The 20,543-nt window shown below is 36.3% G+C and overlaps 1 protein-coding gene across 10 annotated transcripts in view; it reads left to right on the plus strand.

Annotated features, from left to right (window-relative positions):
• Positions 1 to 20,543, plus strand: part of LOC126362232 (protein piccolo-like) — a 731,361-nt gene that overhangs the window by 635,772 nt on the left and 75,046 nt on the right. For all 10 annotated transcript variants that reach the window (XM_050007864.1, XM_050007862.1, XM_050007865.1 and 7 more), the window contains 5 exons: positions 4,309 to 4,515; positions 6,418 to 6,717; positions 7,208 to 7,543; positions 8,634 to 8,869; positions 14,718 to 14,848. In XM_050007864.1, the coding sequence (XP_049863821.1) occupies positions 4,309 to 4,515; positions 6,418 to 6,717; positions 7,208 to 7,543; positions 8,634 to 8,869; positions 14,718 to 14,848 (1,210 nt within the window). The remainder of the gene's footprint in view (positions 1 to 4,308; positions 4,516 to 6,417; positions 6,718 to 7,207; positions 7,544 to 8,633; positions 8,870 to 14,717; positions 14,849 to 20,543) is intronic.

Consider the following 20,543-nt stretch of genomic DNA (forward strand, 5'->3'; position numbering starts at 1 on the left):
ACATTCTACTCATGTGAACGTGGTGGTAAGGTGCATAAATTGTTGAATATGTATCCCACTTCCTTTTTAATTCGAGGGCAGACTAGATTTGAAGAATTATGGTCGAAACCTTAAAGGCAATATGAGAACTTCTGCAGTCTGAGTATTTACAAATACCTAATCAGTAATCCTGTATGGAAATGGCTTACCATTACTGGAAACTAAGGAATCTACAGAATTGTATTAGTAGCTTCGACAGTAAGAACATCAAGGTTAATGATCTTGCTAAATATGTATCAGCATCTTATAATTCCAGTTCATAGTATTGTTAGCTGTATTAAAATGCAAATATCTTTTGGAAACGAAACCTCAGTTTTTTTTTCCCCAATGGATGACACTTTACCTCTTATAAAATGCTCAATGAGTCCCCATCCTCATAGAAAATCACCTAATGAAAGATATATTTAATTATGGACTTTTTGTCTGTGTTTTTGGTGTTTGTTAATATCAAAGACCTGGGAACTGGATACTTCAGTAAACTGTGACATGAATAAAATCAATGTGATAGTTCAACCTATTTTTTTCGTTAGCAACTTTATACAGATTCATGATGGTATATATTGTAAGTCATCTGTGCCGAACAGTGTAGGCCACCATATTGAGAATTCACATCAAAAGTCAGAAAACCAAAAATGACCGACAAATGGTTCTCTATTGTCTATTCAGAATGAAGTGTGTATGTAGCTGGAAAATGAAATGAATTGATTACATTATATTGTAAATCAGTAACAAGATTTCAATCATGTTTTATGTATAAAAAAGCCTTATGTAATTCTGTTTAGTTATTCTCTTCTCTTTGACAAACAAACTAAATTAATTTCAGTTACTGTATGTGTCTAGCCAACACCCTTGCCACACTGGTAATACCAGTTCCTGTCAGATTTCTGAAGTTAAGCATTGTTGGGATTGGCTAGAACTTGGATGGGTTGACCACATGTGTCTGACAAGTGTTATTTCCAAATAGGCTGCACTCAGCCTTTAGGAGGTGACATTAGGAGTTACTTGATTGAAAAGTAGGCTCCAGTCACGAAAACTGACAATGGCCGTGAGCAGTGTGCTGACCACATAAGCTTCCATAATTGCATGCAATGATGCCTATCAGCTGAGGATGACACAGTGGTCAGTTGGTACTGTTGGGTCTTCTGGGGTCTGTTCAGACATTGTTCAGTTAAATTTACCTGTCTAATATATTTCACCTGCAGTTCCTTCCAATGCTTTAATTAGAGCATTCATGTTGCTGTATTCCACACTGCTGTGATCATAAATGCATGGATACTTTAGCACTAGATCAACAAAAATTATTATTGAACCCAAGTTCATTTATCATTTTCCTGGGTATTGAGACAACCAAAGCAGAAACATTCATAAATTCTCACTATCCCGGACATGACAAAAAAGGAGTACTCTGCACTCATCTGGCAGTGATGTGCATCCCATGCAACTCAACAGTCAGTCAGTCCAGTACATGCTGCTTCATTAAGACAGTTCTATCTTATGTTGCAAGCTATTGCCACATCACTCCAGTGGGTGCACTGCCTAAGTTTGCACTAGATGGAACTATGGACTGCGCTGCATTAGCTGTGAGAATGACATTTCTCCAGAAATGTCTGTGTAATCAGTGCTCCTGTATCAGTTGCTAATCTTAAAAGATCAGTTCCTAATACCACCTTTCTATTCTGATACATACAATGAACTGAATTCTATAGATATTGTCAGGATATCCCTTAATCCTTCTGCACAGAATGTTCGTGAAACAGGACACAAACTTACTGCAGCTTTTTAATCTGTAGTTTCATCAATCCAGTCTCATACTACATAATGGATTTCTGAATTATACAATGTAAAGTTGCAAACAGCAAATTTTGTTTTATGGTAAAATATGCTTGTCTGTAAAAAATTGGAGCTAAATTAATGACCCCTGCATTCATGGTATACTCTCAGCAGAGCTTCTGCTGGCCATAATTTTTATTTGTCTCTCTTTGCAGCCCTGCACACTCCCTCTGTTCTTTGTAGTGCTTTGAGCCACCTTCACTCAAGTTTCTGAGCCTGTAACTGCAACACAAGTCACACTGATCTTTTTAGGGAGAAAATAAGCTAGTGTTAGTGTGTTCATAAACCATGTGTGTTGTGAAACTTTCTTCCATATTGCATTTTTTCTTATAGAATCTGTAAAACAGTAATTTGGATTGTGTAGTAGTAAAGCTTGGAGAAGGATTTCTTGCAGTGTTGCTATAACAAGGTTGGAAGACTGTTAAGAAATTCTTTTATGAAGTCCTTCTCATCATTTTTCCTTTCTCATTTTATTCAAAAATGCGCAGTGTTTCTGAATCAGAACTCATCCTTCTATTTGCAATATTTTTCACTCTAGATCGGGCATCAAAAGAGTAGTTAGAATTTTATTTTCCGCATGCTTTATTTTTCCATATAATTTCTCTAGGATTTCTTAGTGATCTTCCCAGGACATTTTGGTGGAATAATGTCCACAAGACTGGTTAAATAAGTCTTCCTCTAATCCAGTGGCATCATTTAACAAAATGTGTTAAGCATTGACTGCCTATCATCAGTAAAAATGTATAACACTTTCTTTGGATGAATTTCTGACACATATTTGAAGTAAATGTCAAACATAGTTTTTTGGCTCCTACAGAACACTGAGTAACTTTGCCACTTCTACTTCTTTGCAACCAGTGTATGCCTGTCAATGCAATCTCATTGGTGTTTTTCTCCCAGTCTTTGGGGCAGCCTTAAGCTTCCTTTTCTTATCAATGCATAATTCACCACAACATGGTTGACACTGCTTTCAAAACTTTGCTGCCGTTACCTTCCAACATGTCATGTGCATTTTCTATTAAAAATTCAATGCCAGCAATGAGTGTAACAAATTATTGGCATCCTTAGGGCCAACTGTAGCTGCAATATCACTTTGGACCTTCTTAGAATCAGCCATAGATGTTTATATATGAAAAAATGTTTAAAAAGGTGAAGCTGAACTTACTCTGAAGCTGATGATACTATACCAATAACAATAATAAGCAAAAATTAACTGACTTTTGATAGTCCAGGGACAGTGATTGAGAACCCATATAAATATATTCTTCTTCTGTGCATGTAACTGCACAGTATTCACTCATGTGTTTTTCATATACTGACAGGACCTATGAATCAGTTAGTATTCTAGAGATCTGTAGCAATAATTATTAATGTAGGCCTGCCACATGACTAAAGTGTGATTTACATTGTGACATGTAACAGCTAATGGGTTAAATTGAAGTGGTATTTACACTTTTTATTTAACCATGTTTAACTTGTGCAGAGTTGCTTCTTCTTCAGTTTCTCTGTAAAGAATTTAAAAATTTGTCTCCACTGTGAGTCAAGGTTACCAACTGATTGAGAAATGCATCAACAAAAAGTAAGTTACAGATGAAGGATGACAGAAAGTCTCTATTTTTGGTACAACATACCTTCCTTCATGCATTTTACTCTGGCTTTTGGTGTGTGTGTGTGTGTGTGTGTGTGTGTGTGTGTGTGTGTGTGTGTGTGTGTGTGTGTGTACATGTAGAAGAATGAATACACATAGAACATCTGCATGAAGAGTTCACTATAGCTGTCACATTCATTGTCTCCAGAGAAACAGGATTGAAGGAGGAAATTGCAAAATTGTGTTTGGAAATGTGGAAACACAAATCAAAGAACTTCTGGTGTTCTTATATAATTGAAGATGAAAAGAAGCCACCTCACGACACATTGCAGGCAAATCTGTGTGTTTACAAAGATGAGAAGCCACTGAAGGAAATGGGAACTTCTGTGTGCACAGGCTGGATCTGATGTGTCCCCATGTAACTATTTTGTTACCTAACCTCAAAAATGTGTTGGAGGGAGAAAATTTTACTTGAATGAATATGTTCTCCAGAGATGTATATGAAACAAATTACAAATTTCTTCTCAGATGAAATAAAAAAAAGGATTCTGCTTGATCAATTGCATTGCAGCCAACGGACACAGTGTCTGTCATTATTAAAAGAATGAGTTTTTTGAATTTTGTTCTAGATGCTTTCATTCCACTTGTTACCAAGTAAAACTCATCCTGATTATAACATATAGTTGATTTACACTCTCAGATGAAAAAATGTGGATCTTATAATTCACAGTACCGTACTGTGAACAAAACTGTCTATGTTTTAATACATCTACTTATTTGTCTAACTAGTTAATATGTACACTTTCTATTTGACAGCCTTTGCAAGCTAACCTTTTTTTTCCATATTCAAGATTCCAGATACACGCACAGGTGGACGTATAGGGCAGACAGGCAACACCTATGAGCCACCTGCTGCCATTCAGAATGCAATGATGACCAAGGATAAGAAGCCCTTCACTTACACACCAGGGGGCCTCGACCTGTCACAGATTCGAAGCCCCAGGATGCAGAGACGCATAACACGAAATGCTAATGCAGAAGGTGTACCAGAACAGCCAGTGAGTAACTTGGAATGCATTTTCTACAAGTAAACAAATTTAATAATTTACTGTAAAAGTGACTTGTTGCCTACTAAATGTCTCAGAAATTTAATTGCATTATTTTCACATGAGTAAAAAATTTTCTGCTTGGTGGGGACAAAATACAATTTTTTTAAATGTAAGGCACTATGTCTACAAAGATATTGCAGTTACAGTCTTCATCAGAGATGCATATTAAAAATTAGATTGGAGTTTCAGTCATATTGAAATGAGAGGAAATAACAAGAAGCTAGAAAAGTGTTGTGTGTAGAGGGGCTGGATGGAGGGTGGGGTTGTAAGGGGGTTGAGGTTGAGGTTGTAAATGGTGAGGGAGGGTGGGGGGGGGGGAGGCAGAAGAAAGTGGAGAAGACTTGAGGTCAGAATAAATACAGGATGTGTAGGGTAGTGATTAATAATTTTTGTGAATGGGAGAATCGAAATGAAGAGAGAGGGAACACAGATAAAACAAAAGTGGAAAACAAGTATTTTGAGATGACATGAATGGATATCAATCTGATGTACAAAAACAGTTGTTTGTGGCAGAATGTTGCTGCCTGCTGATCTTTAGTTCAGAGCTAAAAAAGAAACTTTTCATATGGTGCTGTAATGCTGTCCACTACGGTGATTGTGTTAAAATATCGTTTCTTTTCCTAAATTATTTTTCTGTGAAGTGGTTAATGGTATCATGTATACCCACTCATCACTCTTTTTTTTGTAGAAGCCCAGCTTTAATCATACTTCCATACTGTGATATTCAGTTATCACAGTGGCATTCACTTTCACATTATGTGAAAGACCTTATCTAATTTATATGTCACAACTGATAACATTCAACTGAGTGTTATTGGAGAAGTGTTTAGCATATGTTTATCAGCAGTGAGAAAAAGGAAAACATAAACCATTTACTCTAATTAAAATTTAATAATATACAAATACACAGGATGTGTGAAGAAAATGTACACTGACTGATTCTAGATCACATTTATTCTATATTGTCAGTGGAAATGATTTCAGTTTTTTTGTGACAGGAATGTTTGCCAAATGAAAGCTTGGTAGCTGAATAAATATTATTATCTGTACAGCACTAGATTAAGTAAAGTCTTTCTTTTGAAAGAATATGCCAATACACAAAAGTAATTTTTCATAAGATGATTTTCTCATTTTTAAGTGCACTTATATGCCATCCCTTTTAATCAGCAGAAGAGTGCTTGTATGATCTCATTTTTTGTTCACATCCCGGAAATATCCATTTTGGTGGTTATGTTTATTATCAGGTAAGACCTAATTGTCTTGATAAAGACAACTATCAAGAGCAATATCTTCAAAATGAAATTATGATCAAATAAATAGCAACAAAATGTCTTCTTAGTAAGTGACAGGTAATATGAATGAAAGTCACCAAAAACACTAGCTTTCAGTCCACATGTTTATTTATTTAACAAAATAAAATGTTTGAACAATGGGCCCATTTAGAAATTTAATAGGAATGTAGACTGCTGTGTCAAGAAACATTACAAGGAATATATGGCAGGTCCAGTGTGATTTCGAAACAGTCCCTCTTTTGATGGATGATTAGTCCTTTGATACTGAACATGAGTGATTGTGCCACTTACAGATTTACAAATCACATTGATGAATTTAAAAATTTCTTTTTATTCCTTATTCAGTAACATAGCCCTATATATTTATCTGTATGTTAGATAACATTTCTTGCTTATTCCTTACCTTTGTTTTGAACTAATGTGGATCTGTTCTGGGTATTTATCCATGTACGTAGGTTTTCATCTCGTGTGAATTCTGGATTGTACAGATTTTTCTGTATAAATTATTTTCCACATATTTTAACTACATTACCATCAAAATGCCAAATTTCTTTTCCAGGTACAACAAAAAACATCACCACTGGCACATGGTCAGCTCCCACCATCAGCTTTGGCTGCTATGCAACCTCAGATGCCAGTTGCTGTCTTTCCAACAGGCAACCAACAAATGTCACCACCAGTTCCCCCACCTCCTCCTCCACAGCCACAGGTACAGACACAACCACAAGTGCAGAAGGCACCAGTTTCTCCACCTCACTCACAACCACAAGTGCAGAAAGTTCCAGTTCCACCTCCTCAGCCTCAGCCAGTTAATCAGAATCAAGCCACAACACAGCCACCACAATGGTCTCAAACACAGGTAAGGTGACCCTTCATTTGTATGGATGGAGTAAAATTAATCATACAGTTATACAGACAGTTTTTATAAAAGTAACTTCAGAAACTATAGTGGAGTAAGATTTAATAAAGTCTCAACAATAAACATCATTCTGGTATGTCATATACAATAAACAGTAGATTGTCTTATTGATGTTTGGTCCAAAACAGACATATTGTGATAATATAGCTGCACTCCAGTTATAAGTTTCATATTTCTTGTCATATTCAAATCACAATTTAATTTCTTCTGTGTTCAACAATGTACAGTTGAGAATGTGTTGATGTTCTGTGAATTATTGTTGACAGCCATATGATTAGACAACTAACAATTGGGTTTTACTTCCCATTCAATAAAAATAATATATATCCTGTTCAGGTAATATTCAGTTTCATTAGTTCTTTTCACTAAACCTGAAAGTGTAAAAGAACTGCTAGACTCGATAGCATGTATAAAATCCTCATGTTTACAGGCAAAACCTGCATCGCCACAAAGTGAACCTGGAAGCATCTACATCCCACCTGTTGTACAGCCACAAGGTGGAAGAGCTCAAGTGGGCTCCATTTACATACCTCCTGTGCAACAGCAGCAGCAAGATCAGCAGAAGACTGCCAGTCCATTGTCTCCTGTTTCACTGAACAAAGCACCAACACCATGGATGAGTCAGCGCCCCCAGCAGCAACAAGTGCCAACTTGGGTCAACCGTGATGAAACTCCTGTGCAGAGACAACCCTCAGCAGCAGCAGCACCAACACCTACACCCACACCCACACCCGCACCAAGCGGTACACGGATCATACCCATACAAGTAAGTGTGATTACTCCCCAATGCCACATCACAAGTTTTCTTGTGAAACATTATCTGTACCACATAGCAGCAGTTTTAAAAATAAATAAACACAGACTTTTTGAAAAAGTTGTTTAGTTGTATGAAGAGGAAATTTTTGTTGAGAAAACTGTACATAACTAGAGGAACAAGTTGGAAGTCAATGCTCATCTTCAGGAGATGAAGATCCAAGTTCTGGAAGCCTGGAAAGACGGGGGGGGGGGGGGGGGGGGGGGGTGACATGTTTCAATCAATTCCTTATTCCTTTGTGAGAAAGGAACACACAAACTTGAGCCAGGAATAGTATTTTGCACTTCACTTGTTTCTGAGAGCACTACTTGGCATGTCACCCTATCTATTTACTTGAATTTTTACTTGTGGCAAAATAATAGATTAGTACTAATTAAATAGTTGATTAGAAATAGATTATGCTATGAAAAACAATACTGAGAGTGTAAAGTTTTGATTTGAGCCCATAAGGGAGAGGACAAGAAAGTGCACTTCAAATAAATTAAAATTTCTTATTTGTTTGTACATGTTTTGAAGGTACAAGAGTTTCAAGGAACATAATTATAGCACAATATCTTGGACTGAATACATATTCTGACTCTGTGAAAGAGCTGGTCACGTAGAAGGACTGATTGAAACATAATAAAAGTTTCTGTGCTTACTCCCACAAGCTAGTATGAAGTAATTACATACACTGAATATATTACTATAGTCTGATTTCTCTTTTCTATCATATTTGAATCTTCTGGAATATCAGAGCTTTTCATTTAGTTTGTTAATCACCTATCATTTCATCTTCTGTATTATTAGTAAAAGAAGAGAAATACTGAGATTCATTTACAACTTCATGGATTGCATTATTTCAAGCTGATGTGGAGCTCAAAAATTTGTATTTGTTAGGCTTCTTCTGTCATTTCTATTTTGCCAACTGGTAAGTGTACACTCTATGGACCAAAAAGTTATTAACATTCATATTTTGTACATTTACTGTGGGTTTTGCACATTTTTTGATGAAAAACCTGAAGTGATGACTATTGTGAGGTTTTAAAAACCTTTCTTTCAGGTGGAGGGACGGGATGCTCCAGTTCAGGCAAATAAGTCAACCCCTTCAGCAACAAATCAGCAGACAAACACGAGAATCATACCAATCCAAATTGAAGGTGAACCAGCACCCAGCCAATCAAAGCCATCAGCACAACAACATGTGCAACAGAGACAGCCAGTCTATGTTCACAATAAATTTAATCCTTCAGTGTCACCAACAAGCCCAACTCCAAGCGGTCCTGGAACCAGTGAAATGTAAGTTGATAAATGTACTGCAAATCTCTTTTAATGACTACTTACCTCACAAACCCTAACAACAATTAACAGTAATTGATTACTTGGATCCATTCTAGCCCACCATTATGCTTGGTCCTCCCAGGTAAATTCCTTGACCTAATCATGTCCAGAAACCCAATTTATGTATCCTTGTCGATGGCACTCTCTACCGTATCACAATCATACAAAATGAGCTGCCTTTCTTTGAACGTTTCTGATGTCCTCCATCAGTCCTATCTGATTTGGATCCCACACCACACAGCAACACTCCAGAAGAGAGCAGACAAGTATAGTGTAAGCAGTCTCTTCAGTAGACCTGTTACATTTTATAAGAGATCCGCCAATAAATCACAGTCTTTGGTTTGCCTTCCCCACAACATTATCTATGTGATTGTTCCAATTCAAGTTATTCACTTTTCAGTTTAAGTTATTTGTAATTGTTATCCCAAAGATTAAGGTTGTAAATGACAGCATTATTTGGAAACAATTTAAGAGGGCTGCTCAGATTGTCTCCTACAATGTTTATATAGGTCAGGAACAACAGATGGCATTCAACACTTCCTTACGGAATGCTAGATAAAACTTCTGTTTTACTTTATGACTTTCCATCAGTTATTATGAACTTTGACCTTTCTGATGGGAAATCATGAAATCAGTCATACAACTTAGATAATACTCCATAGGCACACAATTTAATTAGAAGTCGATTGTGAGGAACTGTGTCAAAAGCCTTCTGGAAATATAAAAATATGGAATCAGTTTGACATCCCCTGTCAATAGCACTCATTACTTCCTGAGAATAAAGAGCTCGTTGTGTTTCAGAAGAATTATATTTTCTGAATCCTTTTTGGCTATTTTTCAATTGATCGTTTTATTGTAGGTAACTCTGAATTCATAATGATCGAGCACAGTGTATGTTCCATAATCCTACAGCAAATACATGTTATTGATATAGGTCTGTAATTCAGTGGATTATTCCTATTTCCCTTCTTGGTTATAAGTGTGACTTGTGAAACTTTCCAGTCTTAGGGCACAGATCTTGCTATGAGCAAGTGGTTGTATATGATTGCAAAGTATGGTGCTACTGTATCAACATAGTCTGAAGATGTATAGTCTAGACTGGAGGCCTTACCTTTCTTAATTGTTTTACATTGCTTCACTACACCGAGGATATCTACTTCTAAGTTACTCATGTTGCCAATTGTTCTTGATTAGAATTCTGCAATATTTACTTCATCTTCTTTTGTGAAGGAATTTCAGAAAACTGTGTTTAGTAACTCTGTTTTAGGGGTGCTGTCATCAATAAAATCATCATCATTATTGGGCAGTGAAGGTATTGAATGCATCTCCTGGTGTACATTACATACAACATGAAAAATTTGAATAATTTACTTGAAAAGTGTATCAACTGCTCCTATATGAATCTGTTACTGAATATTTCATTATGCAGATCTCCTAACAAGCAAGTTACATCTCAGCCTAAACCACATTCAAGTGAATGTCAGGATTATCTCCTTAGCCATACCACACCATTTTTTAAATCTACATCTTTATCTACCTCTACATCCACACTCAGCAACCGTAAAGTGCATGGCAGAGGATACAGCCCATTGTACTAGATATTAGGACTTTCTCCTGTTCCTGTCATATTTGATGTACAGGCATAACTACTTCTTAGAAACCATATATAGGAGATTGTAATATATTCGTAGATTCATCACTTAAAGTTGGTTCTAGAAACCATCTAATTGAGTCTTCGTGGATAGTTCATGTCTATATTCAAGTGTCTGCCAGTTCCATTTGCTAAAAATCTCTAAAATTATCCCCGTATTCAAAAAGGGTGATAAACAACTCCCCCAAAACTACCGAGCCGTATCTATTGTGCCAATATTTTCAAAAATAATTGAATCACTCATGTACTTTCAATTAAGCAGTTATTTTGAAAAGCATGATCTGTTTTGCAACAATCAATATGGATTTAGACCAGGTAAAAATACCACTGCAGCTGTTCTGGAAATTGTTGATCAGACTTTAATGGCCTTTGAAAATAAGAAGATGGTGTCACTTGTATTATGTGATCTAAGTAAAGCTTTTGATTGCATTCCTTTGAACATATTATTAACAAAACTGGAGTATTATGGTATACAAAAATCTTCATTAGCAATAATTTCTTCCTATTTGACCAACAGAAGACAGTTTGTCTCAATTAGAAATGAGCATTCCCCCTTAGTAGAAATTGGTACAGGTGTGCCACAGGGCTCTGTCCTTGGCCCCTTCTTTTTCATTGTGGCTATCAATGACCTGCCCCATTCTGTATCACAGTCTGTAATCTGCTATGCAGATGATACAACCCTGCTTACTTCACACCATGACATCCCAACCCTTGATAAGATTACACAAGAAACTCTTGACTCTGCATTAAAACGGTTTGCAGCCAATAAACTTGTATGTAATCCAGACAAAACCCAAAAGCTTCTGTTAGGATTATCTAAAAATATAGAAAATAAAAGTGTCAAGCTCTTAGGAATACATATTGATGCCAAACTAACTTGGGAAGAGCATATAAGCCAAATCTGCAAAAAAAATCTCAAGAGTGACCTACCTCATGTGGAAACTGAGAGATATGGTCAGTAATAATAATCTCCATGTAGCATATTTTGGACTCTTTCAGTCACATATATCATATGGCCTACTCATATGGGGACATTCTCCTCATATCAGTAACATCTTAAAAGTCCGAAAAAAAATTGTTCGTATAATGTGTAATGCTGATCCTGTAGAACACTGTCGCCCTCTTTTTACCAGGCTTAGGTTACTAACAGTGGTGAATCTGTATATCTATGAGGCTGCACTCTTTGTCAGGAATAACATTAAAGAACGTATCATCAGGGAAACAATTCACAAGCACGATACTAGAAGTAAGGCAAATATTGACATTCCAAGGCACAGGCTAGCAATAACAGGGAACTCCCATAAAGTAAATGCCCTCAAAATTTTTAACAAATTTCCTCTTGCCGCTCAATCCTTGCCTTTTAAAACGTTCAAAACAAAATTATATGACTGGCTAGCAAAAAACCCATGTTATCATATAAAAGAGTTCTATGATATTGACAATATTGATATTAATAATTAAGATTGTAGTGGTATATAAGATATTTAATTTTTACATGTAATGTGATCAATATTGGTACTTTACTATCATTGTAAAAGCCTATTCTACTGTATGTGGTCAATGGCAATAAAGAATCTAGACTTATGAATCTTAACATCTTTATAACACTCTTCCAAGGGTCAAGCAAACCTGTGACCATTCATCCGTCCCTTCTACGTACCCTTCCTGAATCCCCTGTTAGTCCTATTTGGTACAGGTCCCACACATTTGAGCAATATTTTAGGATGGATCACAGGAGTGTTTTCAAGCAGTCTGTTTGGTAAACTGTATTTCCTTGGTATTCCACCAATGAACAGCAGTCTTCCGCTTGCAGTACATACAGCTGAGTCTATTTGATTGCTCCATTTCATATCCCTACAAATTGTTACACCCAAGTATTTGTATAAATTAACTGATTCCACCTGTCACTCATTGATAAAGTTCACAATTATTCATTTTTGAACATTTGAAGCAAATTGCCAATTTTTGCACCACTTGAAATCTTATCAAATATAACTGAATATTTGTGCATCTTCTTTCACATACCAATTTGTTATAAATAACTGCATCATCTGTGAAAAGTCTCAGGAGACTCTTAATATTGTCCACAAGGTCATTAATAGGCAAGATGGCCAGCCAGGGTCCTCACACACTTTCCTGAGGCATGCCTGAAGTTAGTTCCACACCTGTCAGCAACTCTCTGTCCAAGTTAACTTGCTGCAGCCCTCTTACCAAAAAATCCTCAACCCAGTCACAACTTTCACTTGACAACCCATATGATCATATTTTTGATAATAAGCATACATTTGGTATGAAGTGTATTGCTTTTTACACCCAACCTTGTCCAGTCTGAGCAAAAGCTCCATTCATTTATTCACTATGTTCTGTAGATCTCATAAAGAAGGAGATCCCCTAGAAATAGGGAATGAGTTAAGGTAAGTATCAAGAAAGGACAAACATAGAACAGAAACTTACTCCACATGCATATTAACCATATCTTTTGGTATACAGTTTAATGCCATTCGTACTTACGTCCGCTAAATTTAATCAAATAAAAAGTTCTTCTTTTGTAATTTACTTTAAATAGTTACTGTTTATTTCCTATTGGTTTGTTAATATTGCAACGGTATTTTTCAAAGAAAATAGTTATCTACATCTGTAAATACTGATTCATGTTTACAGTGCATTACTACTTGTCATGTAATTTTACAATCAACTTTGGTATTCACCATGTAGTTAATAGAACTTTAATCTTTAAATATTAGCATTCAGATAATTTGTAGAAATAGTAGATGCTTCTAATTTTCTTTTGGACTAATTATTATTCTCAGTTTCTTGCTCTATGTTAAACACAAACTCGTTGAATTACTTTGCACCAGAGTACATAACTCACTCTGAGCCATAGACGTGGAGACAGTCTATGTGAAAATTATTTCTCTGTATTGTGTTGTGATTATGTAGATCACTATTCAGCTGATAGCGATTTTGACTGTCAGCAACAAAAATGATTACTGATTTAGTATAACTTGAAAAAATATTGTACATAGAATAAAAACCATAAAATTTCAATGCGACAAAACGATCTGCCAGTTCTTATCACATGTGGTGAAATTCCACAGACTGCCAGTAGACAAATTTAACAGTGTCAAAATGAAAGGAACTCTGTTAGTTCTCTCTTCAGGTGAGTTTTAGAAAGTAAGAGAAATAGTTGCTGTAATATAACAAGTATATAATATCTATATTATGTATGGTGAAGCATATGACATGTGAAGGCTATGCACTTGACTAAATTTGAATCATAATGTGACACATCAGAGCCCACATTAAGAGGGACCCAGGATGGAAACAAAGACATATTGTTGTCCCAGGAGGTGCGGGTACCTCTCTATCTAGGGTTTGAATGATCTGTTCTTTCTTTCCAAAGATCTCCAACTATCCCTCTATCCTCTTTGAGGAAGGAAGTAACAGATCAAAAGGTTAGGTATATGTTTTTCTACTTTTAAAAGTGCCTGTAAGTGGTATTTGGTATTTTGCCTTTTGGATATACAGACAATATTATCTTCTTATCTGAAATACTCTGTGTGACTAGATAATTAAAATAAATGTTGTGTATTAATAACTCTGTCAACAGTTATGATATCTGATTTCTACTGATTCTCCCTCCAACTCGTGTAATTTTCAAATCTATGAAGAATGTAGAAACTATTTTAACAGCACAAAAAATGAAGTTGCTACACTGCTGTGTTGTGTGTAATTTTCAACTTTGACTGATAAATATTAGCAAAGTAAAACTAGAATTTCTGACAGAAAATTTCAACTTGTTTCAGACAGATACCCCTAGTAGAACAAAAAGACAAAGTAGAAATGATCGTAGCAAACTCATTAAAAAAAACTTTCTTAACAACTGAGTCACTAAATCTTTTTAGAGAATTTGTGATATATTTCTCACTATTTTACAAAGAATTTGTAGCAAACTTTTGTTTCCTATTATTGCCACTCACCTACAGAGACCATTTAGGTGCAGAATTTCAGCCTGATATTTATTTTCATCTGTGCCATACCGATTTCATACTTCCATTTTTAGCTTAGTAATCACATCCTGTGTGTTAATTTTTGATATCTAACCCCTCCAGTTTTGAAAATTAACAAACTTACATGCAGTTTATGTCTCTTCAGTGTGGCTGAGCACAATCCTAGGCAGTTACAACAGCAGCAGAGCTGGGGCCCTCCTGGTGCAAATGGGGCTCCAATCCAGTCTCGATCATTCAGAGTGCTGCAAAAAATAACAGATACTGACAATACTGATGGTGAGTGATCTATGTGTATAGAAATGGTGTAGAGTGGAAAAAAACATCATATGATGTCTCCAGTAGCATGAATTGTTATGAGAGAAATTTTTAAGATAAAATTATAAATGAAAAAAAAAGACTTCAAAATAGGTAGTTGCTGTAATATAACAAGTATATAATACCTATATTATGTGTGGTGAAGCATATGACATGTGAAGGCTGTGCACTGGACTAAATTTGGATCATAATGTGACACATCATTTTCCTCTCTCAATAATGTTCAAGTATGGCATATTTGAAGAGATCATTTTTATTTTTCAAGATGTTGGATAATTTTCTAATGGAAAATTCAAAATTTATTTTGACATACTTAAAATTAAATTTTCCAAAGAAAATTATCTGTTAACATACCAGCCTCTGCAAATTTTTAAATATTTTTGTTAATGTAGCTACCTCTCAACACCTGTTCTTGATTGTATTAACAACATGGGATTTATCTTTGTACGTTTTCCCTTGTATTGGATATTGCAGTAAGAATAAGGCAGCATGTTTTATAGTCATAATGACAAAGCATTGTTCCAGATTAATCTGTTGACAATACAGACATGCTGAAATTACTGAAAATGTTCCATATTAATCTACTGACAACATAGACATATTGAAATTACTGCATCTGAGCACAGTTGCAAATTGCTTGTTGCAGTTGGTTTAAATTATCTGTGTATGCAGTTCCACACTTACTGCAAATGGTTGTATTGAATTTCTTCATGAATTTGTAACTGAAGTATTTCAAAGTATTCCATGTATGTAGTATTACATACAGTAGTAGTATATGTAGTATTTCATATATGTAGTTCCGTGGCTCTCCAGGTGCACCTGACAGTGTAAGCAATTGCTAAATATATATGGGAACCAGATATACATCCTAATCCGGGCTATCCCTGGGAATTGTGTCAGGATATAAATTGTGACTTCACCCACTTTGAACATACAGAACTCGAAATTATAATAAAGTATGTATGGTAGGAATGAAAAAGACTTCCTTTTTTCATTTTTGGTTTTTACAGTTTTTTTTGAAAAACTTTTTGTGCAAAATGCAATTACAGAACTGGAGAATACACACTGTTTTTCATTTTTTTGATATTCTGTGGTAAGAGTATGAACTGATTCTCTGAACTACTGCTTCATGAAAGATCAACATACAACTGACCATGGGAGAAACGATCTGACTGTAAATGAGTCCCGATATATTTGAGCGTCTGACTTTGATCCTTGGTTTTTGTTATTGTAAATAAAACCTTGATTGGGAAAGCCAATTACTTAAAATGAATTGGTAAATTAGTTGGGATAAGTTTTTATTTTTTCGGCTTTTCTGAGGTAGTAGTCTTTTAACTGCTTTGATGTGAGCTGCCACAAATTCCACTCCTGTGTCAACCTCCTCATCTCAGAGCAGCACTTGCCACCTACATTCTCAAGTATTTGTTGTTGTATTCCAATTTTTGTCTTCCTCTATATTTTTTACCCTCTACAGCTCTCCCTCTTGTGCCATCAAGTTTATTCCCTGATGTCTTAGGACATGTTCTATCGTCCTGTCCTTTCTTCTTGTCAGAGTATTTCCTTACCTTCCTCCCTTCAATGAGTCTTTATCTTACAGGCCATCTAATATCAACATTCTTCTGTAGCATCACATCTCAAATTCTTCAGTTTGCTTTTGTTCCAGTTTCCCCACAATCCATGCATGATTCACTACCATACAAACCTGTGCTTCAGATGTGCAGTCTCAGATACATGTAGCATTCAGTAAGTAATGCAACACATTCTTTTTATGAAAGCAGGTTGGTTTTATTCAGGATTCCAACATACCATATTATTCACCATATTTTTGCAACATAATCTCCATTCAATGTGATGGCCTTCCACCACATTACTGGCTGGGCTAGTACACCTGCATGGTACCACTCTACTTGTTGAAGTCAGAGCCAAAATCTTGCTGCATCAATAACCTCTCCAGCATCCATTTACTGCTTCCTGTAGGGTGCGTCCTTCATTGGGGCAAACAGATGGAAGTCTTCTGTTAGGCATTGAGGAACCCAGCAGGCACACACCTCTGAATGCCCCAATTGGTGGATGAGTGTGTCAGCACTGTCAACAGAGACATCCAGTTGAACAGGGAGGTGTGTGACTGTGGGCCATCGGTCACCTTGAATGAGAGTATCTGCATGTTCCAACTCTGCAGGAGCCACACCTGTGTGCAGGCAGCTGGCACATTGGAGATCCCACAGGTTTGCACAACCTAGTTGTGATGATGACAGATGCCTCATCCAAGAACTTACTGTGCTTTTGTTCACTGGCACATCCCGGTAAACATTCTGCAAGCACCTTTGAGTATCTATGATGCTCTTCTTTTCTCCCAAAAGAAACTCAATTACAGCTCTCTGCTTGAAGTGCCACTCCATTACAGATGCCAGTTTTAAGGCTACATCTAGCACTGCCACCTATTGGAACTTCATGAAACTAAAGAGGCTAAAGTGGGAATATTCCATGGTGTCCCACAACAAATTCCATAGCTTTAAACTAAAACTGGATGAGAAAAACATGTGTTGCATTACTTATCAATATCCCTCATATTTCTTCCTCAGACTGAAGCCCTATGTTTGATATTAGTAGATTTCTCTTGGCCAAGAATGCCATTTTTTCTTGGGCTTTTATGGTCATTGTATATTATTTGTCATGGGTTATTTTGTTTCCAAGGCAGCATAATACGTTAATTTTTTTCTACTTTGTGATCACCAATTTTAACAATAAGTTACTCACAATTCTCATACCTTCTACTTCTCATCACCTTTGTCTTTCTTCAGTTTACTCTCAGTCTGTGGCTCAATTCTTCTTTTATTTTTTGAAAAATATATAGACTGATTTGTCAGAGTATAGTGCTTGCTCAGAGTTAGTGCTTCCTCAGGCTCAATCAATAGAACCTACAGTCACACCTCTGAATCCAAAAATGTTCAGTGTCAAGAGAGAGCTTGAGTAAATCAAGCTGCCGTGTCGTCCTCAGTTCTTATGCGTCATTGGATGCGAATATGGAGGGGCATGTGGTCAGCACACCGCTCTCCCGGCTGTTGCAGTTGATGGTCTTCCACTTCATGGACTGTCCTCAGTGCTTTCGGGACGTTTACGGAAACGAGCAGACTGCCATGATGCTACGCTAAGATCCTCTACATTATTCCCACACACCTCTCTCAAAGCGTTGTACATTTCCGTTTGGTTCTCTCCAGGCAGGGATTCGATTTTGATGTCGGAACGCCGGTCACTACGTGTAATCCGACCTGACTCGGTTTCAGCTTCCATTTCAAAATAGAATTACTCAAGACACAGCCACGCGAACCAGCAAACACATACACGGCCGTCACGCCTGAAGTCTCGCTCACAACTGGCATGCATTTCAATTTTTTGCCTGACCGTAACGGTGTGCAGTACACAGGGTTTTTGAACTGACCCCCAAAGGACACAGTGGCAAATCTCACTGAGCATCTACTCGCAGAAATAAAATGCTAAATGGTTTCATTTGGGGTTTTAAAGTCTTGACAGCTTATTAAAGAATCTTTGAACAGCGGTAAGTAGTAACTTACTGTTGATTTTGTGGTGATCTTCAGTGCAAAGGCTGGTTTGATTCAGCGCTCCACGTTAGACTATCCTACGCCAGCCTCTTCACCTCTGCATAGCCTATATCCTTTTGAAGCTGCTGACTGTAGTCTGGCATTGGTCTCTGTATGCCTCACACTTCCAAACATTTCCAAACTGTCATTTCCTTGATGACTGAAGATGTATTCTACCAACCGACCTCTTCTTTTAGTCAAGTTGTATAATACATTGTTTTTTTCCACAATTCAATTCACTAGCTGTCCGAACCACTCACCTAATCTTTAGCATTCAATGTTGCACAACATTTCTAAACTTTCTATTCTCTTCTTGCCTGAAATGTTTATCGTTCACAATTTACTTCAATACGGGGCTACACTCAAAGCCTGAAAGTGAAATTTATATTCGATGCCAACAAATTTCTCTCACTTAGAAATCTTCCTGTTTTATTGACTACAAGGTAGAGCGGAACAATGTGTTTACCTACTCCAAAGAGAGAAGAAACAAATCCACACTGATAGGATAGGATTTTTCATGTTGAAGACAGACTGCCGCTATGCGTATTAAAGTGACTCTCACAAAATGCACTCTGCAAGTGCAATCCTGCATCATCAGTTAAATAATTCGATCAAAAAGCTTCAAAACCACACTTGTCTCATTGAGAGAGAAAATAACAAATTGCATCCACAGAAGATTGCACCAAAATATAATCCACTGCACATCACTAGTTACCCTCATCAATATTTGACGAAATGATGTGTTATGCAAGGTTTGATCAAAAATTGTGCTACGAGAGAGAACCTTCTGTGAATTTATACAAAGTTTGTTTTTCTATAGAAATTTTGTTTCCAAGGCAGCATAATACGTTAATTTTTTTCTACTTTGTGATCACCAATTTTAACAATAAGTTACTCACAATTCTCATACCTTCTACTTCTCATCACCTTTGTCTTTCTTCAGTTTACTCTCAGTCTGTATTATGTGCTCATTAGACTGTCATTCCTTTCAATAAATCCATTAATTCTTCTTCACCTCCAATGAGGATAGTGAATCATTGATATCCTCTCACCCCAAATTTTAGTCCTGATTTTTCCTTTTATTTCTTTTGTTGGTCCTTTGACATACAGATTGAACAGTAGGAGCAGCCCTGTTTTACATTCTATGTGGTGGAAAGCCAGCTGGATTCTGCGTCAGTGAATTTAAGACATTTTTGTGGTACTGAACTGCATGTTCAGTGGTGACCATGGTATTGATTGATTGGTATTCCTTATGTGTTTCTACAATTTTTTTCCAAAATAATATTGTTTATTTCAGAAGCATTACAGAATTTTGGTCGATGCAAGTTCCATAGTGATATTCTAGTCATAATATAATAAGCCATAAATGGAAATTTTCTAATATACAGTTTTCTGTTAATCGCTGTGAGGAAGGAAAAAACAGTACATTGTTATGTATACAATTTTTGTTTAAAATTATATATCTGGAGAAACAGAACATATGGGAAGACAACTTGTTTAAATATCCTGCTATCATAGTTGAAACTAACTGCAAGAAAGAAAATGAAAGCGCACCTGTTCACAGCACAGCATTTTCTTTCTCACAGTTGGATTTAACTGAAAACTTGGACATTGTTGTTTAAAACAAACCTATGCTTGTCAGAACATTTATTAGAGTAGCATGCAGAAATTTGTAGTGATTTGGGCAAGAACTTTTCAAGATTTATGCTAGCAACATTTCTCATTTGTATATTATCCTCAAACAATAGTATTCAGTACACTTCTTAATAGGAATGTGGTGCCAAAAGACATGTAGTGAAGAGAGGTCTTCAAATTTGGATCATTGTCTTGTACCCCTGTAAGTTTTCTGTGCTGTTAATTTTTATCATCTTTCTGTTTTGATGAGAATATTAGCTAAAAATGGAATATCTGACTGTGTCCAAATTGCTGTGTTTGTGTCGTAATCTACCCCTCCCTGGTTTGTTGTTGTCACAATATTTTCGATGGTAAAGACTTTTTTTTTTTTTTTTTAAAAAAAAAAATACAAGAGGAGTAAGATTTACCATAAGCTTTTTACT

The sequence above is a fragment of the Schistocerca gregaria genome, chromosome 1 (genome assembly GCF_023897955.1).
Source record: "Schistocerca gregaria isolate iqSchGreg1 chromosome 1, iqSchGreg1.2, whole genome shotgun sequence".
NCBI lineage: Eukaryota > Metazoa > Arthropoda > Insecta > Orthoptera > Acrididae > Schistocerca > Schistocerca gregaria.